Here is a 26,681-nt window from a genome sequence, read left to right as displayed (position 1 = left end):
TTAAACCCCTGTTCAAGCCAATGGCAGTTGTCTGACATCTCCTTCAGTTAGTAATCTTACAGGGAAACCCTAGATGATACTGATAAGGGAAAGGGGACACAGAATTGTAAAATTTTATTTTTTAGCGGGTCAGCTGGCAGTGTGTGGGAGTATCTCAAACTGGCACAACAACAACATATTTGGTAGTGGGCAGTCGGCCTATATTGGGGTCGTTTTTCACAATATTAATTCAATCATTTTTGAAATGCAAAGCTGCTGTGAAGTAAATAATTTGCTGACCAGTTTGGTAGCCAGAGATTAAAAAAAAAAAGCTATCAGAAAATTGCTTCAACTTTACTAGGGAAACAATTACAAAATGGTTAAAGGGAATATGCCCCCTGGTTTCACTAGAGAAATCGTGTTTCACAGATAAGACAAAATGGTACTAAGTAGACTTTTTCATGAAAAGAAATCTGAAAATCGGATTCTACACAAAAAGTTGCAGGGCCATTCGTAATGTGCTAATTCCCCAGCACTAACTGCGTTTCAAGTGTTTGAAGAAAAACTAACTTTCCCCTTAAATACCTATACTGATATTTTTCCTTTTCCTTAGCATCTATTTGTAATCTTAGTATTTTATTTCTACTGTAATTTCTACTACTTTTGCACACTTCCCAAGGAAACAATTTAAATACCGAGTCACTCTTCAGTTACACAAGTTTCCTGTTCCCCTCTAGAAAGGTGCTTTCCAGAGTTTACTTTGAGAAATAATTTTTTATCTTTAGGCCATTTTTGTTTTCCTTGTAACTCGTAGCTCCTGGCCTGGAAATCGACACTTTTGACACTTGATGGTGGTTCATACTCAAACATTGTGTAATCAAAGTATCCCATTCGAAGAAATTACACTGCATAAATCCATTCTGGAGGCCATCTTGTAGTTGAAACCAGTAGCAGGAAGCAAACTGCACTTCCCCGCCACTTTCCCTAAGGGTCGCGGAGAAAGAACGAAATATGGGGACAAGCTGGGTGTGTCATGGGGAGCCAGCGTACCCGAGAAGGGGCATTTTAAGTTAAAAAGCTACTAAAGGGTGCGCTAAGGTCCTCGCTATCGCTACCATCTGGACTGAATTCTGCACCAACGTCCAGTGCCATCGCACCCGGCGGCGCTGAGAGCCACGGCTGACGTATTCCATAAATTCAGACTGGACCCTGGATCGTCCGAAATACCATTCCCGGCGTCTAGAGCGTCCGTCAGTGCAGACTCGGTTTGACCTTGAGGCCCTTCCGTAGTTCGAAAGTATCGCCGCAAATTCAGTCCCTTTTCTGAAATGAGAGCCTAAGGGTGGGAGAACATACCTCCTCTTGAAGGAGAATCATGTTGCTATAGAGAAAAAACTGACGGTGTCCCATGCAGAATACTTAAACCTCTTGGCTTTCAGCCTACTGTAAAGATGCGAGTGGGCTGGGTATGACGCTGGCTCCAGGAAGAGGCAATGTACAGGAATGTTCACTTACCCGGTGACTACGGAGTCGAGGCGGTTTTGCCCATATCAAAAATGGCGTCGAAACATGTTACCCAAGTACAATCACGTGCTCAAAGACCAGGATGGGGGTCAATATGGCTTCAGATGACTAGCGGATATTATTATTCACTTCCGGGTGAGACTACTCGAGCGCCATCTTGTCTTGTTCGTGAAGAAGTAGAAGCATCGAAAGGGTAGGAGAAGCATTACAGGAACGGTGGCGACAACCGTGTTCCGGAACCAGAGTGGGTAAGTAGCAGAGAACAATTACGCGTGGGGACTTGCCTGGCCATTAAAATCTCCTTAGTTTCTGTACCGAAGGTAACATAACAAACACATCAGCTGCGTACGCTGTTTGGCGCGACCGCTGGAACCCCATCCCCGTGAAACAGTGGCATCCTCCTGATTGTGAATCAGAGCGGTGCTGTAGGTGAAAAAGGAAATGTTGCTGTTACAGAGAATACTCACGACCCCTTCCTCTAACTATGAGAGTTTCTTCTCGCAAGAGAAGGGACTAATTGTTGGGCTCCCGACTGGCCGTTAAGCACTGCGCCTGCGCAGTGGGAACCCCCTTATGGGGAGGGGTACTGAGGGGCGGAGAAGGCGGGGGCCCCGGACCTGGACCTTCTGTGCTGTGCAGCTTCCACTACGCAGGCGCAGCCAAAGGGACATGCATTCTGTTAATTACCTTTAGATTTCTTCGTGTGTATTTCTCTTGTGTTCTTTTACTTAATGGACATTTTATGTTTGTTAGGTTTCGGGGGAACTATTTTAATCATATTATCCCATGATGGTTATTATTGTCATATGAACAACATAGGCATTCTCCCTGGTTAATTCGTAGGAGAGCAAAATAAACTTGGAATTTCTTTAAGTGTAGCAAGGCAAAAACAATTCAAAACAAACCAGAACAGTAAAGACTCACCACCAGCACTGTTTTGTAGTGTTATGGGCTGTAGGGAAAGCAACAACAGACAGTAATTTAAGATGTTTTTGAGACTTTGTTTCAAAAGAATTATTAATGTACCTCATTCTTTAGAACACTTGATTTATAGGAAAATCGAGCAAATAGTACACTTACCGTATATACTCTCCCCCATTATTACCAGTAATTATGATGGTGCATTTGTTACAATTAATGGCCTATATTAACACATTATTATTAACTTAAGTACATAATCCATATGGCCTACGTTATTGTCTAATGTCCTTTGTCAGTCTCAGAATCCATTTAGGATGTTATATGACATTTAGTTGTCGTGTATCCTGAGTCTCTTCTCATGGTTGTGACAATTTCCCAGGCTTTTCTTGATTTCATTGATTAATACAAGCTGAATTTTAACCCTTCAAAATAAGAAGTCTAACATCAGCACCTCAAAATATGATTGTATTTGGAGATAGGCTCTCTAGAGAAGTAAAATGAGGTCATTAGGGTAGGGCTTAATATGTATGACTGGTAGAGAATATTAGGACACCGTGGGAACATCAGGTAGAGACATGGGGGATGGGGAAGATATTCATGTAGGAGCCAAGGAGAGGGGCCTTAGAATGAAACCTGTACTGCTGACATTTTGATCTTACTTTGAAAGCTGCTAGCAAGTCATTTCTGTTGTATAAAGCACTCAGTTTATGGTACTTTATTATGGCAACTCTAGCAAATTAATACATTACCTTTGCAGTTTTGAGGAGTGCTGGTCAGGTATATTATAGTGTGCTCTGCTCTTGGAGTTTGTGATGTTTTTCTCATAAGACTGATGTTCAGGTCTGAGGCAAAGTACGTTTTTCATTAAATCCTGTTAAGGGTACATACTACAAAGGGATTTATCAACTTGATGTTAACCTTTTAACATCATCTGTTGAGGTAGTGTTTGCTGAGATTACTCCCCCCTGCCTCCTCTCCATACTGTGGTCTGCAGAAAGAAGTCTGTGTACTGCATACTTGACTGGACAGTTCATGTTCTCCTTCCTTGAGGATGGAGTATCCACATAATTTACATACAGTTCCTCTGCACGGGAAATTTTAAATCAAATCTTTGTGTCCTAATTCATATTGTAATCCAATACTATTTTGCTTTGTTTCTGAGATTGTTCAGCTTTGGAGAGCTTGCCACACCCCCTTTGGTGAGAGAGAGGGAAGGCACTTTCTTACTTCCTGATAACTATAAGTAACTCCAGACTCATTTGTATATTTCTTGTCCCGTCTATGGGATCAGCAGTTTCTCTAAAGATTCTGTCTCTCTCTCTCTCTCTCTCTTTTTTTTTTTTGATTGAAGAATGTTATTAGAACCAAGATTAATGTGCTTGTTGCTACAGAGGTGTCACTTCCTTTAGGCACTCTGCATTTCTTTTCCACCACTTTTTTTAAAACATCTGTAAGTAAGCTTCAGTGGTGTTTTTTTTTTTTAATACGTTGCTTGAGCTACAAGGTGCAAAGTATTTCATTATACACTAAAATGCATTTCACATCACATTACAAAATCCTTTTTTACTTTGTTCCAAATGATTGCAAGATTAACCTTTATTAGTGTTATTTCCACCTGAAACTGAATTGAACATGTGATTTTTTTTTTTTCTTTTTTCCACTTTGAAATCCATCACCTGATGTGGAGGACTGAAATGCCAAGGGAGAAGAGGCTTTCTGGATTTTTTCTAAACTTTGTGATTAATGTGAGAAACATTTCACTGTTTGCATGAAATAATTGGTGTGATTCTATACCTTTAATTTTGCAACTGATGCTTACGGGTTTTAAACACTGAATTTTCATCCTTGTCCATGTTTTGTTTACCTCAACAAATGCTTATTTAAAAGAGCCATCTAAAAAATGGATAGAATAAATATGTACATTTCTGGCTCTCCTAATATGGTAGGAATACTGTGATAAATTACCACCAACTGAATAACATAAAATATGGAATTTACTCCTTCACAGAGCTCCAGATGAGAAGTCTGAAGTGAGGGTTTCAGGAAGGCCATTCTACATATTCACTCTCATCCATTCTTCCAGTGCCCAAGGATGCTTCTTTCCTTCCTTGGCTCTCCCTTGACTGTAGACAAATCACTGCAGTCAATTCTGTGGTTACACGGCACACTGCCTGTGTGTGTCTGTGTCTCTGCTTATAAGGACATAATCATATTAGATGGGGATCTACCTTAATCCAGTATAACCTTGACTTGACTATAACTACAGAAACTCTGCTTCCAAAGTTTCACATACATAGTTTGTGTGTGAAATTGATGCTGGATTAGGGCATTGACAATTTTGATAAAATGCTGTAATGCTAAATTGTCTTCCAAAAAGTCTTTAACTGTTTGGTCTTTTGTAGTCAAGTTTCTCCACTGCAGGTTTAAATGAAACATTTTGTTAATAATTCCTCACTTCTTTGCTATGTTGTTATTCTGCTCTGCTGCTTATAATTTTACAGTTTTTTTCTGTTACTGTTCTCAGCCTAGGTGTATCAAATAGTATATTTGAGTAGCTCCCATAAAAACTTTGTGTGGGGAGGGGAGGGAGAGAGCTTTTAGAAAATACAGTAAAAATGGCAGTGATTGTTTATAATAAGGTGAAAAATGACTGCAAGAAATACAAATCAATATTCTTGAAAATATAAAAGTAAAAGCTTTGGACATAAAGCTTTGAATTTTATTTTTTTAATAATAAAATCTGCTACCCAATACAGCATAGGAACAGGAAGATTTTTTTCTGAAGATAAAATGAAATCTGGGTAAGTCTTAATGTTTTTAAAAAAGAAAATGGATTTGAGTAGATGGGTTGGCTTGATCAACCTCCCTCCTGGGTTGTAAATTTGAGGAGTGCTGTGAAATTTCCTGTGCTGTTTTTATGTGTTCCTCATTTAATCCTCAACAGTAATCCTTTGAAACAGGCACTTACTATGTCCTCCATTTTACAGATGAGAAAACCAGGGGTTAAAGTGTACTTTGAGTCCTTATACTCAAAAGTTTCTTGTAGGTGTATGAACCAAAACTTTTTCTCTGAAGTCAAGGGAACAATTGATGACCAGAAAATGTAAAAGGGGGATGAAGAACAGTTGTTTGTAGGCTCCATAAACATGAATAAAAAAAGAACATTTTATTCAGTATATTTAGAAAAGTAAACCTATGTATTGGAAACGATGGTAGGGAGTCAGTACATGTCATCTTCATCATTCAGGTGTTTTTACTAAGTGCATATCAGTTTGCATCTACAGTTGGCATATAGAGCTGGTGACAGTGCCTTCTTTGTATGAGTTTTCAATCTACCTCTAGGATCTGCAGTGAACTATGATAGGCCACTAAGAGCTTTGGAAAACACAGCAAGTTGTACTTTTGTCAGCTTTTTGGTCCTCATAAATATAGGTCAGTAGCTTCCTTATCATTAACATTTAAAAATAAACAGAAGAAAGGAGTCATAGCCTGTTTGTTCATTTGCTGTTTAGTGCCTGCTATATATAAGAAGTTGTCCTGTACCTAGGTAAATAAAAAGGATAAATTTATCTTCTCATCAAACTTAAAAAGCTGTGATCCAGTGGAAAGAAAACAGAACTGAAGGACAAATTGTCCTCACCTTGCTGATGTTAAATTTTAAGCTTAGAATTCCATAAAAAAAACTTAATGCATTTTATTGTCTTGTTTGTGCCATGAGAGTTAACAGGTGGATGAAATCTTTTTTAATGTTTCTTCTCTCTTTTTTCTTCAGCATATATGACAACCCAAATTATTGACATTGTTTTGTTTTGTTAATGAATTATTTTAAAAAAATATTTCAAAAGGAAAAAAATGTTTTAAAAGCTTGTGTTATATATTATGAAGAATAAGATCAGATGTGCTTGTTTTCCTTCTAATAGTAAATAATGCTCATTTTAAAATTAACAGAAGAAATGTTTCAAATTTATTTGGAGATAGTCATGTTTTTATGTTGCATCTATAGATTTTATTTTTATTACTTCTGTTAGTTTCCTAATCTGAGACAAATCTCTCTTTTTTTTCAGGGCATAAGTAATCTTGCTGATATGTTTCCATGCTGTAGTGTGAATCAACCTAATTATTGAACAAAGGTAACCCTCTGAGATCAATCAAAATAATTGGCATTTCCTCTTTACTGTTTTTTTTTTTAAAGATTTATTTATTTGTACATACAGAACTGGGGTACAGGCCAGAGGCTCAGGGGTGGTGAGAGGCTTCACCAGAGACAGAGTGGGGAGCAGAACAGGCAGAAATACACTGCTGAGGGGAGCAGCGGGCCGGTCAGGATAGGTCTGCCACGCCATGTGGTCACCTCCGTGGCAGGCGGGAATCGAACTCATGCGGAAGTGGCTTTAGCTTCTCAGTGCAGTGCTTTAACCCGCTGCGCCACCAGGGAGGGCCACCTCTTTACTTTTTATGAACTTTAAAAGTTAGAAGATATTTTAAAAGAGTTTTAGGGGTATAGTTGAAAATGAGAAGGACAAGAGTGGCAGATGAAAAAATATCTGAGAAGAGATTAGAAAAAGTGTATTTATCTTGAAACTGATACCCAGTCCAGTTCTTGGCGTCAAGTCGTGTTATTTAATGACTGTTTCATCATATTCTAATAAAACCATTATAATGAACTATATTATTTCAATTAGAAGATAAGTACACTTGACTTACAAATTTAGTAGTCCCCTTGTCTGTGAGGATATGTTCTAAGATATCCTTGACCCTGCAGGGCTTACCTAGAACCATGAATTGTACTGCACTCTGTATATACTCTTATGTTTTCCTATGTGTACATACCTATGATAAAATTTAACTTGCACATTCAGTGCAGTAAGAACATAGAGCAATATACTGTAATGAAAGCTATGTAAATATGGTACCTTTCTGTAAGTATCATACTGTGCTCATGTGATATTTGACCCTGAGTGGCTGAAACTTTGGAAGACAAGACGGCAGGTAAGGGGGACTGTTGTAAATCACGGTGGCAAAGGAATGCATATTCCCTAACTCACAGAATTCTTTGTGAGATCAAGATCTGCCATTGATTGGAGTCAGATCCTAAATTGTTATAGTCAATTGTTCTGTTTGAGTTGGTGTCTCTTACCTTGTTATCTCACTTTTCTGCTTTTTGTGATCCTGCAATACCAAGACTTGTTTTTGTCCTGTTTTTAGAAGGATTTGTTTAGTAAATATTTCTGTGTTTTTTCCTAGTTGATTGAAGTAATTAGTTTATAATGCTGTATAGGTTCCCAAGATTACAGATAGTAAATCTGTTTCGAGTCCCTTGCTCTATGCTAAAACTCTGGTACAAAATGAAGAAACATTCTCTGTTTACCATGCAGGACTTTGCTTTGGTTCTTGAACAGGGTTGTCTAGCAGTGTTGAATAAAGTACAAAGATACTACGCTTATACGTTAAAATGTTTTATTAGAAAAGTTTTCAAACTACAGAAAAGTTCTTTGGCATGATAGGTCCCCTTCCTTAACCTGGGACTTATATTTAATGGTTACTACGGTTTTATCCTTTTTCTGTGCTATTTACATGTTAAGAAACCTGGTTTTGTTGACTGTCACCTGCTGAAATTGTGTGATTATTGCTTTTAAACATTGTTTACCTTGTTCCTTTTGTCTCCTGAATTCCTTTATACTGAAACTGTGATTCAGAAACTGTTGAATTCAGTAAAATGTTTTGGTGAAAATATTGATAGTTATTCGGGGAGCATGATTTTTGTCTCATGAGGTACTTACTAACTTCTAGGGTTGATAATTTGGCATCCCTAGAATTTTTGATTTTCCATCAGCTTTCTTTGAAGATTGTCTGAATTGGTTATTTTATTAGTTTGGCAGTATGACAGTTCTAAAAATTTTATTTTACTTTCTGCATTCATTAACTGATTATTTATTAGGAAGAGTTTTCCTTCTGAGGAGGAGTTATTTGATTTCCCTCAAGAAGTGTGAGGATTTAAAAACAGCCTTAAATCACCTTTTCTTTTAATGATCTCAAAATTATATTTCTAAAGTTTTACACTGGGAAAAAAATGGATTTTCCTCCCTTTATTGAGCAAAATTGTTTGGGACTGTGCTTCCCACAGACCAAACTGTGACATTAGCAGTAACATGAACTTTTCTACTCCTGCCAGCCTAAAAGTTTCGGTAGCCTCTGATAATCTGTTGCCAGAATTTTAGAGTTCTGATCACATAAATGTGTCATCACATAATTTCCAGTGTGTGAGCTTCTAAAATTAAAGAATTCTCACTCTAATCTTTCTACTGTTTATTTTGTTGACTACAGAAAATCAACTTTAGCCGTCAGAATGTGGGATCAAGGAGGACAGCCTTGGCAGCAGTGGCCTTTGAACCAGCAACAGTGGATGCAGTCATTTCAACACCAACAGGATCCGAGTAAGGAAACCAGTCAAATTTGAAAGTTGGGGAGGTGGGCATATACGTGGTGGTGAGCAGGACATATGCCAGGCATTTAAGAGATATGGAATTAGAATGTTTAATTGGCTCATATTATGCTCAGAATTTAATCTTTTCTCATAATTGGCCTTGTTATGGCTTACATATAAGGAAATGGATTTCCCTTGAAGAATTTCTCAAAAGATAGAATGATTGATGAAGATTTTACATTTTTAAAATTGTTTTGGGCCTCCCTGATAACACAAGGGTTAAAGTCTCAGTGTTATAAAACTATTGCCACCCACTGCAGCATTAGTTTGATCCCTGGCCAGGGAGGTCACCCACATAGTGCAGCAGAACTCTCCTGTATTGCCCACTCAGCAGTATATTTTAGTAGATCCACCTCTTCTACTCCTACTGTCTCTGGTGAATCCTCTTACCGCCCTCCCTGCCCCTGCCCATCTCTGGCCTATATCCCAGTTCTTATATGAATTAATAAATAAAATAAATCTTTTTTAAAAATTAAAAAAAACTTTTAGTTCTTGTTCTTCTAAAGAAAGGAGTCTTTAAAATGTGTAGCTTAAGTAAAGCATATTTTCTTTGTTAATTTAAAATCTTACAGTTTCATTTAGATCACAGTATGTTATCTGTATTACATTAAAAAATTTCACTTTATGATAGAATATTTCAAGCATCTGTAAAATGAAAGACTATAGACTAGACCCACTTATTACTTAGCTAATAGTTGTTAACACATAGCTAATTTTGTTTCATAATAGGTGCTATCCTACTTTTACTGGGTTAATCAGATTTTTTTTTTAATCTTAATGTAATTTAATCTTAATGTAATTTTGTATTTTATGATTGATTAACAACTGATTGTATTTTAGCTTTTTGAAATAATTACCAAAGTTTTGTATACATTATATTATTTACTTGTCCAGTTATCTTCTTAAGAAAAACAATCCAAGAACTAGGTTAGGACACAATTGCACATTTGGAAAGTTTTAGCTACATATTGCCAAATTGAACTCTAGATGGATTATGTCAATATATATCACCAGATATATAAGAGTAGCTATTTAATCTTTGCTTAAAATAAGATATGGAAAACTGTTATTTTATAAAATTTTTGATGTTAAACCTTAAAATTTAAAGTATAGATATTTGAGAAGGAAAGGAAAACCTTTAAGTTACTAGGGACAATGAATTTTGAATAAAGAATAGCTAAAAGCTTTTAAAGAGATGTATATTGACTGAGAATGGAGCCTTAGCTAGTCAAGAAGGGCCACTGTGAAGAGTAGGGATGTGTTGCTGTACTCACGCAGGGTCTATAGGATCCAGTGTTGACATGGATTGGAAACTGCTGGAGGAAGAACAGTGAGTTTGATATCTGTTTTTGTGGTGGTTAAAAAAAAAAGGGAATTAAAGACTATAAAACTCAATAAAGGTAAGTATGAGGGATAAAATTCTTATAAGTTAATATTAGAAATCGGGTATGGGTCTTCCTGGTAGGGCAAAGGATTAAGTCTCAGCACTGTTGAGGCCATTGGCAGCCACTGCAGATGAGTTCGATCCCCTGCCAGCTTGCTAACTCACATGGTGCTGACCTCTCTTGTTTTGCCCACTGCTTCCCTCAGCATTGCATTTCACAGCAATAGATCCGCCTGTTCTACCCCCCCCCCCACTCTCTCTGGTGAATCCTCTCACTCCTCGCACCTCTAGCCTATACCCCAGCTCCTGTATAAATAAATCTTTTTAAAAATCAGGTAAGAGTGGGGTTTTTTTGGTCCTCTTCTGAAAATCTTAAGTAGTTTATATCATTTTCTAGCCTAAATGTGGGTTATTTTGTAAGCATTCTCTCAGAAGTAACACTGTGTAATAAAGTTTGTAGCAAGGAATCACTGAGGTACTTGTTGTACATAGAAACACTGGTATAGTGTCTCTATTCTAAATGCGAAGTTCTGCTATGTTAAATTTTGTTAGGCCAGATTGACTGGGCTGCATTGGCTCAAGCTTGGATTGCCCAAAGAGAAGCATCAGGACAGCAAAGCATGGTAGAACAACCACCAGCAATGATGCCAAATGGACAGGATATGCCAACCATGGAATCTGGTCCGAACAATCATGGGAATTTTCAAGGGGATTCGAACTTCAACAGAATGTGGCAGCCAGGTTTGTTGTTTTATGTTTTCCAAATTTAAAGACTTTTTATGAAATAAAATCATTAATTTTAATAGGTTAATTTGGTTAGCTTTATGACTGCTTGAAGTTAATGCTCCTAAAGCATCAGTAGTTTCATTTAGGTTAGAAACCTTGACATTTTGTGGTAAAATTTAGTTTCGTTCTCAGTCTGCCAGCATTGTGGCACTCAGTTTGATTTTTTTCTCGATTCTTCATTCCTAGGCTCACAGGGGCTGGGAACACTGGAAACCTCACTTGACATCTAGGGAAGAGAGCATTCTATGTCTCTCTGTTGCAACCTCTGGCCTTTTCAGAAGCAGCAATGGCAAAACAAAATATGCCGAGTCTCTAATTAAGGAAAAATTGTGTCACTATGTGACAAACTAATCTGTTAAATATACTCAACCCCCCTTACCCACCCATTTTTTTTCTGCCTTTCCTTTTTTCTAATAGTGGAGATCTTACCTAAGTTTTTATCTTTGAAATTTTTGTTTCTTTGGTTTTTTAGTTCACAGTATGATGCTAGTCTAATTTTCCATTATTTGTATGACTTAAATTGTCACATCATGTTATTTATAAAAGAATCATACATTTGAGTTTGTTGATGATGAGGTCATATCCCTCTTAGTCTATGTAAAAATGGAAAAACTAATCCTTAAACATCACTTAAGCAAAATGAATATTCTAATATTTGATACTCTGGGATGGTTTTATTTTTAGCTTTCTTGAAGATACATCATATTTTCCCAAGTTTAAAAATGTTTTGGTTCCCAAGCTCAAGTTTGTGAATGGCTTATCCTACATCCCCAACTCCCTAGTTTATTCTAATGACTTTGTTACTTTAGGAAGTGATTTATCTCTGTACCTCAATTTCTCTTTCTGAAATCGACAAAAGTAATATGATTTCTCCTACCTCACAGGGTTGTTGTGAGGATAAATGTTTATGTATAAAAGAAATTATATATAACTTACATTTTATATGATATGAAATTACCTCCATAAAAGGTATTTTTATTTTACCTTAATACAAATGGGCAGAAATAGAAAATTCCAGAAAATTGCTTTGGAGTCTGTTAAAATAACTTTGGGAATGTGACTTACTTGTTTAGGATTGAATTAGAGTTGAGTTAGCACATTTAAATTATTAGATTACTTCATTATTTATTTTTAAGACATATAAGAGGAATTTGATCAAGAAGTTATAAGTTTATTTTCTGTACTAAAAAAGTTTAGCTTTCTTGAGATCTAAAAAAATTGTGTTGATTTTGTTATAACTCCCTATTGAATGTTTTTATGCCTAAATCCTAAATAGAATGGGGAATGCATCAGCAACCCCCACATCCCCCTCCAGATCAGCCATGGATGCCACCAACACCAGGCCCAATGGACATTGTTCCACCTTCCGAAGACAGCAACAGTCAGGACAGTGGGGAATTTGCCCCTGACAACAGGCATATGTTTAACCAGAACAATCACAACTTTGGTGGACCACCCGATAATTTTGCAGTGGGGCCAGTGAACCAGTTTGACTATCAGGTGAAAGATATTTTGTTGCTTTAATATTGTAGATGTGCACGTAATCCATTCTTTGGAAATGTCTCATCAAGAGTTTTGCTTTTCAGACTTTTACAGATACACATACATCTGTATCAGAAAAATGATCAATTTTTTAGTAGTAAATGCATTAGATTTTGTGATTTCTGGTTTTTGATTTGTTTAGGAAAATAGTATTAAAGAATTGTTAGGACAATTTTTGGATTAAATGAAAATGTGTAAGCACAATAGCCATAGGGTATTTTGTTTTCTTAATTTCAAAGTGGTATATGCAAATATTGAATAAAGTTTAGAAAATACACAGTAGTTGAATACATTATTAACAAATTATACTTAAGTAAAATGTGTGAATACATGAACATACTGTTTTCTTAAATGCAGTACCTTCTAAGTAGAATGCTGACTTTTTCCAGTGTCATTTTTTTTTCCATTCTGACATATTAATGGAATTCTACATAATTTTTTTTTGTAGCATCTAATTCATTTCTAGGGACATAGAACTCTATGGGGGAATAGTGTTGTTCAATGAGACTTTATTTCCTCTACAAATGCTTTCATTTCTCTACAAATACCACAGTCCACCCTTAAACTATAAGGTGTCATTCTGAAATAACTGATTGTGACTGATACCATGGATAAACTATCATAATTTAAAATTTTGAAAAAAACTCACATTCACAAATTACAGATAATTGACATAAATGTAAATAGTATTCACCTTGAGAGAGTAATCCTCATTCATACCCTGTCAGAACTTTTTGTACTCCCATACTTGGTATATAGATTGACAATTTTTGTTTGAGTTTGTTTTTGAAGAAGAAAAGTAGCAGGGAATGTCTATTTAATCGTTACATTTACTTATAGATCCCCCTGCTGACAAGCAAAGAACTATTTTGGCAAATGACTTAGAAAAGCCTCTGAAAATGACAAAATTGGAAAAAAGTATTGATTCAGTAGCTTTTACTCTGTGCTGAAAATAGGTATTTCTTCCAAGATTATAGAAACAACTTAAGTTCATAAGAAGTAGAAAATTGGAATTGATAAAAAATTCATTTATCAGTTGAATTTCAGATAGCTCTTAGCATTTGTGTAGGCAGAAAATCTTTCTCAAGAAAAGTAAGCTTAGGTTTTTTGGGTGACAAACTATCAGTGGATGTTAGAACCATGGAAATCTTGGATTTGCTTCACACATGGATTTCTACTGTCCCAGTTCATAACACACGTGTGTCCCAGAGAGTGTATTGTATAATGTGAAGAAAAATAAACTGCAATACTCTTTCAGCATGGGGCTGCTTTTGGTCCACCGCAAGGTGGATTTCATCCTCCTTATTGGCAACCAGGACCTCCAGGACCTCCGGCACCCCCCCAGAATCGAAGAGAAAGACCATCAACATTCAGGGATCGGCAGCGTTCTCCTATTGCACTTCCAGTGAAGCAGGAGCCTCCACAAATTGGTAGCTATTTAAGTTTAGTGAGCCACAACTGGAATCAGTTCTTAATTACTTTAAAAGAAGGTCTTATTTCCTTAAATTGTCCTAATATCTTTTGATATGTTAGGAATTGACTTTTTTTTAAATCCTAACATTATATAGTCATGAATTTTAAAATTATAAAAGACTACTGGTCTGAAATACAAGGTTTTAAATAATTTTTAAAAATCTTTATACCTTAACCTCCAGTTTTTATGGTGAAAGGTAATTTTATGATGGCCAGAGCATCTTCACATTTTCTTCATTGTTGACAATTTGATGTTATTCCAGTATATGAACTTTTCATCCTTTTTAAAACCTCCTAGTTAATTCTTTGTGTCTGGTCTTTTTCTATTGTTTATTTGGTCATTGCTGCCAAATTAATTTTCATTAGATTATTTCTATATACTGTCCATAAATATTTGATAGAAAAGTTCAATTTTGAAATACCCTATTAGAACTTATTTCCATTGACAAGTTATATACTTATGTTACTTTATATTGGGAAAGCCTCAAATCCAACACTTAATGAACCATCTCACTTAAGTCTTCTTTTTATCACAAAATAGAATTTTAAAGAAATTTATATAATTTTGGGCCCTCCATGGTAGTACAACAGGTTAAAGCACAGCACTGTGAAGCTGGCACAGCCACTGCAGCATGATTTCAATCTATGGCTAGGGAGATGATCCACATAGTGTGGCAGACCTCTCCTGATCTGCCCACTGCTCCCCTTAGCAATGCATTTCAGTATATCTGCCTGTTCTTCTCCCCACTCTGTCTCTGGTGGATCCTCTTACACCTCCTCACCCCCCACCTCTGGCCTGTACCCCAGTTCTGTATGTATAAATAAATCTTTTTTTTAAAAAAAATATACAATTTTATAGAAATCTTTAACTTCTTTTTTAACTCCTGACATTAAACTTGTTCACATGAATTCTCAGTGTAACAATGAACTTGTGCTTTTGACTCTGTTCGATTTTCCTGTTTTAAGAAGCAGCATAAGTTTGGCTCTCAGTTAGCCTGTCTCAGTACTTATGAGCTTAGTAACGTTAAGCATATCACTTAATCACTCTTTGAGTCTCAGCTTTCTCACTTGCAGGAGACTGAGTAAAAAAGATCTTAGTATGTTTTTGATACAGTGAGGTGATCGTTTGATTTATTCGCAAAGTTTGTAGAAATTCAAGAATAAGGAACTCAAGCATTTATTAGCAATTATTACTTATTTATAAATTTTTTTTTGTGTTTAAAACAGATGCAGTAAAACGCAGGACTCTTCCAGCTTGGATTCGTGAAGGTCTTGAAAAAATGGAACGTGAAAAGCAGAAGAAGTTGGAGAAAGAAAGAATGGAACAACAACGTTCACAATTGTCAAAAAAAGAAAAGAAGGCCACAGAAGATGCTGAAGGTGGAGATGGCCCTCGCTTACCTCAGAGAAGTAAATTTGTAAGTAAAATCTGCTGACATGAATCTTCATATGATTTCTATATGAAGCTTATGAAATAGTCATTTTAGCTTCTGGAAAAGTATTAAATGTTCCTGAAATTACTTTCTAGTAAATATGTGGGAGTTGTGGGTTTTTGGTATGTGGTATTAAAGGTAAAATGAAGGAAAAGTGGGGTGCTGTGTTTATTAATTTTTTAAACTAAGTTTTGATGAGATAGGCTTTTGATGATATCTTTTTTCTTTCTCTCTCTTTTTGGCTCTACGTATGTTTGTTTGAAGATTTATTTATGCATACAAGAGCTGGGTTGCAGGCAGGACAGGAGAGGTCTAATAAATGCATCATGTGGGTCAGCAACCTGGTGGGAAATTGAACTCTTGCTGCAGTGGCTGCCAATAGCTTTCTAGTACTGAGACCTAATTCCTTGAGCCACCAGGGAAGGTCCCCTGAGTACCTTTTACTTTATTTCCCTCCATCAAACCACTCTTGCCCATATACCCTATGTCATGGGGACACTGAGCTTATAAAACATTTTATTCCAGAGAGACATTATTCAGTGGGGTGATTGATAGATCACTTTGACAAACAAATTTGTATTCTCGTGTTGGCTAGTAGTTTATAAAACAAAACTAAATTAAAATGGCAATTGAGAAATCTGCCCTTTATGAATACTTAAGTATATGCTATACCTAGTAGTATAAAACTTCCATAGTTTGTGATATGAACACTAATATTAGCATAAAGTTGTAATCTATAAGTCTTACATGAGTGGCTTAGATGTTTTTTTATTTAGCAGTGTTTTGTCAAATAATGGTGTGTATATGATAAAGATGGTATGACAACCACAGCATTGACCTGTGTGCAACTCAGGAAAATAGTCTTCATTCCAAGGCCATTTTCCATTTCAGAAATAAACCTCAAGGACAACATGGTGATTAGATTTAGGGAGATGTTGGTTTTGCTTAAATTCCATAAATAACTTATTTTGTAGCAAAAGAACCATGCCAAAGTTAAGTTTTTGTTTTAGGTGTTAAGAAACAACCTACTACCACCATTGAAGTTTACCCTTTTTTTCAGTCCTTACATTAAACAGTGTGTTTCCAGGTTTGATGTTAAAGTGTCAAAAAAAAATTGGAGATTATCTTCTCTCTCTTCCTACATGCCTTTAGCTTGTGTTACATATGTTCTTAGCCTTAGCCTTGTGTTCTTCCCCCTTGTTAAAATAAAAGTCTTTCCATAGTAGGATATAACTTGGAACACTTCATTGCCTAAGGAAACATCCCCCTTTTTAAGGTATGTTGTCTACTGAAAACATAAAATCCTACAGAGATAAAATGCTGATCTCTATCTGAAATAGATTTAATTTCTTAATCTATCATTTAGGTAAAAAAGAATCAAATTTCACTAAGTTTCAAGGCCAGCTGACATCCGGAAATTAAATGTTTTTCATTTGAAGTCACAAAATTTTAGTTGAATAGCTTAATTTCGAGCTGTAAAAGTTACACTACGTGTGGTTCTTATGTCCAAAGTTCTATAACTCATTTCAGGACCATCTTATACACTAAGTACTGATAAAGTCAGTTTCTGAGCATGGTGAGTTTCTGGTTATTTACTTAAGAAGGTTGACAAAGGGAAAAAAAAGAAAAGAAAAGAAAACTAATTTTCAAAAGCCATTTTGTAACCTTACATTTCCTCTAAGGTAGTACTTTTTTTTTTTTTGGATTTGCTTTTTCTTCAATACCTTTTTTTCTTTTAGCAATTGAAGTCTGTAGTACAAATATCTCATTTTAAGAGAAACTTCTTTTCTGTATATTTGTTTCTTAGACTTTAATTTGGGGGGATAAAAATACATTTATGATAATGATTTTACATTATAAACATGATTTGGACTAAGCATACTTTTTTAGGACAGTGATGAGGAAGATGAAGACACAGAAAATGTTGAGGCTGCAAGCAGTGGAAAAGTTACCAGAAGCCCATCTCCTCTTCCTCAAGAAGAGCAAAGTGAACCAGAGATGACTGAAGAAGAGAAAGAGTATCAAATGGTAAAATGTTAAATTTCTTTTCATGCACAGAATTCATTTTGTTTATAATTTCTAGAATACTCTTGGTGGCTCTCTTCACACCTTTAAAGTGAGAACTCAGGGACCAGTTTTAAAATGTATGCTAATATTAAAATTCATAAAGTAGTAAGTATGTTTCCTGATATTGTTATAGTAATTAAACTGTTTTACCAAGAGAATGTTTTTTACTCTGTTTTTATCTGAAGTGTTTTGAATACTGAGAAATATAAAAACACTGTAGAAAATAAAATTTAGAAGCATCGGGTTGAAAATTTTTCTTCATTGTGAGACTTTACAAAGCCTTTAACATCTGTAAGGTATACTGTGATTTTCTGAGATTGGGAAACATGTTACATTTCTCACATGAAAGACCAGTGATCAATATGCTGATTTCACTGTATTATCATTTTAATAGGAGTAATCTGTAGCTGCCAGAGTCTAAGCAGACTATATGTTAAACCGCTGTTGGTAGCCAGCTAGAATCTAGCCCTTATTTCAGGTCTATATTAAAATAGTCAAAAAAACAGATAAACAAAACACCTTTTTCTGATAGAATGGAACCACTGTCATTTTCATGTTTTCCTTCCCAGATTTTATGTTGAGCTGAGGGTTTATTTAAATTACTAAGTAGTTTAAAAAAACATGTGGCTTACTAATAATATTGTTAAATGAAGAGATAATTTCTTCAATCTAAAACATTTATGGAAATTTTTATTAGTAGGGACATTTAAAAAATGTTTTTCTAGAATTATAGTTCTGTATCTACTCCAAAGATAACATTCTTCTTATTCGGTATGATTTTGAATTTTTTAAGCTTTGATACTTTAGAATATTTTCAAGATATTTTATTTCTTGGATTTGCTCTCTCATCTAAAAATGTTTTGTAGATTGGGTAGCCTTTGGATTTTTTTGAAAATTCAAATTGTATTAAAGATCATAATTAAATTATAAACAATATATAAAATATCATTACTTAGATGTTATTGACAAAAATGCTTCTGACTGAGATTCTACTGGATGTCACAGATGAAGAAATTTATTATGTAGCCAAAGATGCACACCGGAAAGCAACGAAAGGTATATTGTGGGTGCTCTCGTTTTTTGTTTTTCTGGGGGTATTTTGGTTTTAGTGGTTATTTTGGACTTTTTTTTTGTTGTCCTTGTTGAATGACTAGCAGATATTTGAATATTCTCTTTGTGCATGTTTTTAACTCTTTGGGAAAGGTTAGATTTGAAGACACTATATCTTCAACTTTTACAAATATTTTTGTTTTACCCAAACTGCCTGAGCAAATATTAGCAATTATGCTGTTGTTCTATAAAGTGTATTGTGGAAAATTCTTGATGTTCAATTTATTTCACTTGACTTTTTCTATAGATACCATGGTACTGGTGTATGACTGCTAATATAATTTATTGTGACTTCAGAGTTTTCACAATTTACCAGTTATAATTCTTATAGAAGCAAATGAGTCACCTACCCTTCCATACTTTTAGTAACACTTTAAAAAATGTTTTGAAACCAAATTTTAATTATGGACCATACCTCAAATATAAAATTCGTGATGTACTGGTCAACCTTTTTTCTTCATTATAAAACAGTAGCAGCTCACATCAGAATTACAGTTTTTCAAGGCCAGACGTGCTACTAGTTTAAATGAATGCTATGTTTTTTAATGTTTCTTCTCTCCCCAAAAAGCAGCAATAGTAGTAGATTTAACAATACCATAGACTCATGACTATGAAATCGTGGCTATTTGTGTTAACATGTTGTTCCTGTTGTTGATGTGATACAAAGCTCCTGCAAAACAGCTGGCACAGTCCAGTGCACTGGCTTCCCTCACTGGACTTGGTAAGTGTTCTCCTTATTTCTGAGAGGGCCTTATGGGAAAAATCACACTGACCTTGTCTCTCACATGTTCTATTTTGAAACTGTACTTTTCCTACTCAGTTTATAAAGCTTAAGTGTTAGGGTTATCGCAGTCTCTAAAAGGTTTGCCTTTTTTTTTCTTTTTTAAATGAAAGCATTCACAGTGGGACTGTTATAAACGTGGTAACTCATAGTTTACTAGGGTAGATTGTAATAAATCATATATCTATGGTAGTATATAAGCTCATTTCAAAAACTACTGCATACATCCCTTAGGAAAGAGTCTATCCACCAATGCCAAAATAGTCTTTATTTAGATTATGTTGCAGCAAGTCAAAATTTAACATAAAGGAAAGGGTTTCTCTTGATCATGGTATATAGTAATATGCTCATAACTTGCTACTTGCATGATACATTACCAAGAATTAAAAGCTTAAATTTGCCTTTTCTTCCTCTTCATTTCAAATTAATCATAGAGAGGATCAACAGAAATGGATAGAATCAAATGCCCATATGATTTTGTTATTACCATTTAGATCACTTCAGGGTGGGGAGTAGTTTTAGCTCCGTACCATTTCTGTACTAGTGAGAACTAGCTGCAGTATTCTGTTTTTTAGGGGAAAAACTTAGCTTACTACCTGGCATCTCTTAAGTTTTGGAACAATGAAAGAATTAATTTTAGAGATATTTTCAGGATATTTAACTTTTTTTTAAGCTAGTTAAATTGATTATGCTTTAGTGAGGCTTTGTTACTGCCCTGTTAAATGGTTTTGTTGGTTAGCGTGACAGTAAAACAAGACCATTTTCATGATTCCTTTATTGTGGGAAATATGTGACATATTTAAGAAAAAGAGTGAGATACTGTGTATTGATTTCCATGAGGGTTCTTTGAACTCCTTTACCATTGGAATTTATACTCCTCCCCACCCCGAATCAGCATATTCTTCCAAGAAAAGGAAATGAAAAAAAGAATTGACCTTTCTTCTCGGCCCATGAAAAGTGTTTAGTGCATAGAATAATTTTTCCATATGATAGACTGGGCTTTATGTACACAGGTGGACTGGGTGGCTATGGATCAGGAGACAGTGAAGATGAGAGGAGTGACAGAGGTTCTGAGTCATCTGACACTGATGATGAGGAATTACGACACCGAATCCGGCAAAAACAGGAAGCTTTTTGGAGAAAAGAAAAAGAACAGCAGCTGTTGCATGATAAACAGATGGAAGGTATATTTTTTACACTCAGTTTTTTTCCAGTATTTTTTTTTAGCTTCAATTTTAAAAATATCAAGGGATAGAAGCAAAGCTAGATTGTAAGTAGTATAATGATACAACTGAAACCAAAAGATTTTAGCTCTTTTGCAATTTTTATGAAACTTACTCAAAACAAATAGTAATATTCAAAATATGTATTTTATTTATTTTTTTTATATGTATTTTATTTTTAATGATGCACATATGAAAAAATAATAGCAAATTAGAAAAATATTTATAAAAGGTGTATTTTTATTGGTTTTTGGGAAGGCTATTCATTATAGTGGCTATAAGTTAAGCTATTTAATATATTTTTATTTCCTGTTAAAATTCTTAAAATGAAAAAGGATCCTTTTGAAATATATTTGTCAAATTATTGAGAAGTAATTTGTAGCTAAGATACTTAAATTGTGTTTAGTAAATCTAAGGATAACATGTCATTTTGGAAATTTTTTATAGAAAATACTGTATACAAATGCAATTCTTAAACAGTTTGCATAATGGTATGAGAAATAATGGGATAATATCTATTTAGAATTTCTTTTCTGAAAAACTTATATAAGTAATAACAGATGATCAAGAGCAACCCAAAATTTCCAATAAATTGCTTATTTAATTGTAAGTTGCTTTATGAGCAAAAGAAAATCTTTTCTTACTTGCTCCATTCTGTAATTTTGTGTTTTGGACATGACTGTTGCTGTCATGTCTAGGTGGGTAGCTAGCTAACTAGATAAGGCTGCTGAGGTCATTTTGAGCTATGTTATAGATTAAAAAAAGATACATTAGACTTTAAAGATTTTACATTAAAAAATGTAGAATATCTTGATATTCCTTTTCATTGGGTACAGTTGAAGTGATAATTTTTTATGTATCTATTAACAGAATATTAAAATTAATTTCCCTTAAAAATCTGTCTATTAGAAAATTTCAAATTTTCTTGTGTGACTTGTACTTTATTTCTATTGAACACTATTGCTCTTAAGTATGATAGCTTAAAATTTGATAGTGTGGGAGTTTTTTTCATTGTAGATTTGACTTAGAATTTTTTTTTTCTGTTTCAGAAGAAAAGCAGCAAACAGAAAGGGTCACAAAAGAAATGAATGAATTTATCCATAAAGAGCAAAATAGTCTATTACTACTAGAAGGAAGAGAAGCAGGCGGTGATGCGGTTAATGAAAAGAAAAGAACTTCAAATGAAACTACATCAATTTTAGAACCTAAAAAAGAGCATAAAGAAAAAGAAAAACAAGGAAGGAGTAGATCAGGAAGTTCTAGTAGTGGTAGTTCCAGTAGCAATAGCAGAACAAGTAGTACTAGCAGTACTGTTTCTAGCTCTTCATACAGTTCTAGCTCAGGTAGTAGCCGCACTTCTTCTAGATCATCTTCTCCTAAAAGGAAAAAGAGACATAGTAGGAGTAGATCTCCAACAATTAAAGGTAGACGTAGTAGGAGTAGAAGTTACTCTCGTAGAATTAAAATAGAGAGTAATAGGACTAGAGTAAAGATTAGAGATAGGAGGAGATCTAATAGAAATAGCATTGAAAGAGAAAGAAGAAGAAATCGAAGTCCTTCCCGAGAGAGACGTAGAAGTAGAAGTCGCTCAAGGGATAGGCGAACTAATCGTGCCAGTCGCAGTAGGAGTCGAGATAGACGTAAAATTGATGAACAACGTGGAAATCTTAGTGGGAGTCATAAGCATAAAGGTGAGGCTAAAGAACAAGAGAGGAAAAAGGAGAGGAGTCGGAGTATAGATAAAGATAGGAAAAAGAAAGACAAAGAAAGGGAACGTGAACAAGATAAAAGAAAAGAGAAACAAAAAAGGGAGGAAAAAGATTTTAAATTCAGTAATCAAGACGATAGGTTAAAAAGGAAACGAGAAAGTGAAAGAACATTCTCTAGGAGTGGTTCTATATCCGTAAAAATCATAAGACATGACTCTAGACAGGATAGTAAGAAAAGTACTACCAAAGATAGTAAAAAACATTCAGGCTCTGATTCTAGTGGAAGGAGCAGTTCTGAATCTCCAGGAAGTAGCAAAGAAAAGAAGGCTAAGAAGCCTAAACATAGTCGATCGCGATCCATGGAGAAATCTCAAAGGTCTGGTAAGAAGGCAAGCCGCAAACACAAGTCTAAGTCCCGATCAAGGTAGTATACTTTTTAAAGTATTTTGTCTGATTTTTAAAAAAAATTTGACTGAATTTATTCAAAGTTGAAAGTGTCCTTTCTCTCTCTCTCTTTTATAAACTCAGTTTGGTACTTGATAATTGATCATAACCTTAAGTAATTTTAGAAATCCTATATAATATTATTTATTTAAAAAATGCAGATTCTTTAATTTAAAATGCATTTTTATTTTTAAATTTTTTCTTTTCCCTTCTTTTTCAGATCAACAACCCCTCCCCGTCGTAAACGCTGAGGAATGATGTGGCAAGAATGCCATGATGTTTAAAAAATTCCATGAGTTTTAAGGGCTTGTCTCATTATAGAGGCACATTGTGGCTGTGTAGGTGAAACCAGAATCTTTTTTTTTTTTTTTAATCTGTAAATAGGTGTACTTTTTCCAAATGCTGCTCCAAGTTACTTAATAGGATTTCTTTGTATTACATTTTTCTTTTCAAAATAGTGCATAAGACTATAAACATGCCATTCTCTTTCAGCTGTAATGTTCTTAAAATTACTCTTGAATGTACTGTGATGTCAATAAAGCTCTTTAGTTCATTTTTGTTAACCTCTTGCACCTTAATTTTACGATTTTAAACTAAGGAACGTACTTTTATAAAAAGGCAGCTGGAATTTTGTATAATAGGTTTTAAAAGTACTTCCGCTCATCTCCCCCCAAAGAAAATGGTTTTAACTTAATAGTTTGTCAAAGTTTGTAATTGTACCCATGGATTTTTGTCAAACTCCAACGTTAAGGATATGGATGAGGGCCAGAAATAGACCTTTTCATTTGGAAGCAGATGACAACTTTCTAAACTTTTTGGGGATTTTTAAATTATATATTTTCTGTGTGTATAAAGTATGGTTCACTCCTGTAAAATGAAATTGCTGAAATCAATCAAGCCAGTGCACCATTAGGAATTATTTATGAGGAACGATTGTGTTTGACATAACAGTCAAGTCTGGAACTACATTCTGCAGTAATCCGCTTCTGTTTTAAAAGCATATTTTAAACATTTTGGGATTATTATAGAAATAAGACTCACAGTTCAATATATTTATATTTTTAAAGTATAATATGACCTCAACTCAGTGGAGGAACGCTGTATTATGCAGGTTTGTGTCAGTTTCATAACATTAAAGTGGTCTGGTTTTGTCAGTTTTTAAAATTATGATTGGTGAGTGATCTAACAATTTAAGGTGTCGATACTACTTATGAGTAAAAGAGGGCTCTGTAGGCATTTAAAAACTCATCTGCTTTCAGGGTCTATTTGCATATTAAAGTTCACGTATGTGGCAGTAGATAATCTCTGAAAACAACTGCTTTTAAATTTCAATTTAAAAAGACAAGATGCAGGTCAAAGAAAATGAAAAGTATGCCTTCTTACCAGCAATAGTTCATTTTAAAATAAGCCAGATCTTTACCAAGATCAGTGTTTCCTCAAAAATGTTAGATAGAAATAGATTTGTATAGTGTGCTCTTGTAACTCTCCATAAGTTCTTAAATAATTTGAGTAGTTATGCATTTATCTAGAGGAAATAAATCAACTGTGAATAAATGCATGTTTACCAAAACAGTTGTTTTACAGTGCATTTAGTTTTGGTATTTATAAAATTGACATTTTACAACTTTTAAATAGTTTGGAATTCTATATGGCTTAAGCATCATTCACATCTGGAGACAAAATAAAGGAAAATGTGCAATATTTTTTATGTAGGTAAGCTAAATAGTTTATCTAGTTTCAGAATTACCTGAATAATTTGTAATAGATAAGTTGTATAACATTTTCATATCTTAAAATGTTTTTTAGATTAATCTTCTAGTGAAATAATATTTTCAAAATAAAACTCTACAGAAAAGTTCTGTTGGTTATGATATACACATTTTTGGGCAACATATGACCTAGAGCCAAAAGTAGTGTTTGAGAGTTTTATTACTCTGCCATAATATGTAAGTTTCATATCATTTAAGTGTGTAGATATTTTTTAAAACATAGTCATGGTTTGATTATTAGTAGATGCTTCAGTGTTATAACTAGATATTTGGGTTTTTCAGGTTTTTGTGCATAAATTCAGAGAATTCATTTCTTTGACATGTCATGAATTATGTTCCCCTTGGGTACATAATTGGTGGTAAGATTTTCTAAAACTGGGCTTCCATGATTTGGCATGTGAATGCTAAAACTTACATATATCTTAATTAGTTGTAATCATTTGGTTATGACACCATCGGAAAATTAACAGATTCCATTTTTGAGACATTCATTGGTCTGGGTTGGTTAATAAAAATTGTCTTAAGAGATCCTCTTTAAAAATATTTCTAGTTGTTTTTGTGGAATGCGGGTAAACCACACCATTAAGAGAATAAAGTGTAATTTGAAAAGGAAATTACAAGATTTGTTTCAGGCCCCAAAGTACAAATAAAGATTGGTGTGGAGTCTCATTGTATATGTTTTCTGCCATTGTAAAAAGTCTATTTTAGTTTGTTTCTAATGGTGCAATACACAATAGGAGAACTTCTCCAAAACATTCTGATTTACTCAGTTTCTTGAAAGAAACACATGAAGTATATATAATTAGTAGGTGAGGTTTTTTTTTTTTTTTTAATTTTAATTTGATATTAGAATTTTTATCCAGGAATTACATAACATCCAAAGTTCCTGTCATTTTATCTTATGGAAATGTTTACATTTATATTGAGTTTTCTCTTAATACATCAAATGTCTTTTATTGAATTTTCTAGAATGTATTAAGCATGTTTTAATGGAGATAGTATTAGATTCATTGAATTGTCTGGGTCTGCCTTCTATTTGATGTATTTTGGGCAAATTACTTAATTGCTGTTGGCCTTAAATTTCTTCAACTGTATAAAGAAATAATTAGATATTTTCCCCCTAGCACTTAGTTGTTCAGTTTTAAGTAGAATTTGTAATGTCTAAACTGAGGTGAGAAGTTGGGTTTACTAGCCCTTACCTCATGTGTTACAAGTTACAGTTATAAAGGCTTATTGTCATTCATAGTATTTTCCTGTAAACACATAGCTTAAATCTACCACATTCTGATTATAATTACCATTTATATGGAATTTTGTAAATATAAAAACTTAGCAGTTAAACCTACAAGTGGTTATAGTAGTATGTAATTTCAAACATAAAAACTCCGTAAAAAAGAGCGCTTTTAACTTGAATGAAAAATAACATAGAACTGATTTTCAAAATGCTACATAGGTTTTTGTTTCATAACAAAAGAAATTGTAGACTTATAATCACATTTTTGGATAAGATGGCAGCAGTAACCTGGGAGATAAATAACAGGCCATAGACGGCATTACAATTGCTGGTCCCTCTAACACAAACTCAGGTTTAACCATCACTGGAAAAAAGCCTTTTGTTGATAATTTGTATCGAAGAATATTGAGTGTTAGGTTAGCTTATGTAGGTCAAACTAGTGGGTATTCAAGCAAGTTTTGTTTACTGTGGTTGTCAAGGCCAATCACTGATTGCCTTTTTGTGGAAATGAAATTGTAGTTGGAAGGCGTTGAGGCCTTGTTAGGTCCTTCATTCACAGAAAATACATTTAAATAAAGCTCTTAGAATTTTAATCATTCTTGCACTTTGCTTTTTTCCTTGGATCTGTCACTCCAACAAATATAACTCATGCTAAATGTTCTTTTGTGCAGAGCTTTCTGCCTTCAGTTGGAGAGATGGTCATGTATCTTGAGAGGCGCTCTGAGGAGGACATAGCAACTGAAAATCTGCAACTTTTAGGAAGAGGTCAATATTATAGCTAAGAAGCTATAAGAGAAACCATTACTGAACAGTAAATT

At 34.4% G+C, this 26,681-nt stretch overlaps 1 protein-coding gene across 4 annotated transcripts; it reads left to right on the top strand.

The window, feature by feature from the left end:
• Positions 1-660: 660 nt before the first annotated feature.
• On the top strand, positions 661-26,651 carry PNISR (PNN-interacting serine/arginine-rich protein). 4 transcript variants are annotated; one of them, XR_001145184.1, is made up of 14 exons: positions 661-1,751; positions 6,489-6,554; positions 8,749-8,858; positions 10,845-11,033; positions 12,355-12,578; positions 13,879-14,050; positions 15,321-15,511; positions 17,417-17,554; positions 18,550-18,649; positions 19,371-19,424; positions 20,498-20,668; positions 21,757-22,840; positions 23,081-23,198; positions 26,535-26,651. XR_001145184.1 is itself a non-coding variant. In XM_012721739.1 (14 exons), the coding sequence occupies exons 4-14, from the start codon at positions 8,771-8,773 to the stop codon at positions 23,109-23,111; spliced, it is 2,442 nt and encodes an 813-aa protein (XP_012577193.1). In that variant the 5' UTR covers positions 661-1,751; positions 4,112-4,169; positions 6,489-6,554; positions 8,749-8,770; the 3' UTR covers positions 23,112-24,715. The 4 variants fall into 4 exon arrangements, 3 of the variants coding, with proteins under 3 accessions (XP_012577193.1, XP_004673776.1, XP_012577200.1); XM_012721739.1 differs by lacking the exon at positions 26,535-26,651 and adding an exon at positions 4,112-4,169 and having other exon boundaries at positions 23,081-24,715; XM_004673719.2 differs by lacking the exon at positions 26,535-26,651 and having other exon boundaries at positions 23,081-24,715.
• The last annotated feature ends 30 nt before the right edge of the window (positions 26,652-26,681 follow it).

The sequence above is a fragment of the Condylura cristata genome, unplaced genomic scaffold, assembly GCF_000260355.1.
Source record: "Condylura cristata isolate star-nosed mole 26May11 unplaced genomic scaffold, ConCri1.0 scaffold00001, whole genome shotgun sequence".
NCBI lineage: Eukaryota > Metazoa > Chordata > Mammalia > Eulipotyphla > Talpidae > Condylura > Condylura cristata.
The sequence above is the reverse complement of the archived record's forward strand: the minus strand, read 5'-3'. Positions and strand labels throughout refer to the sequence as shown.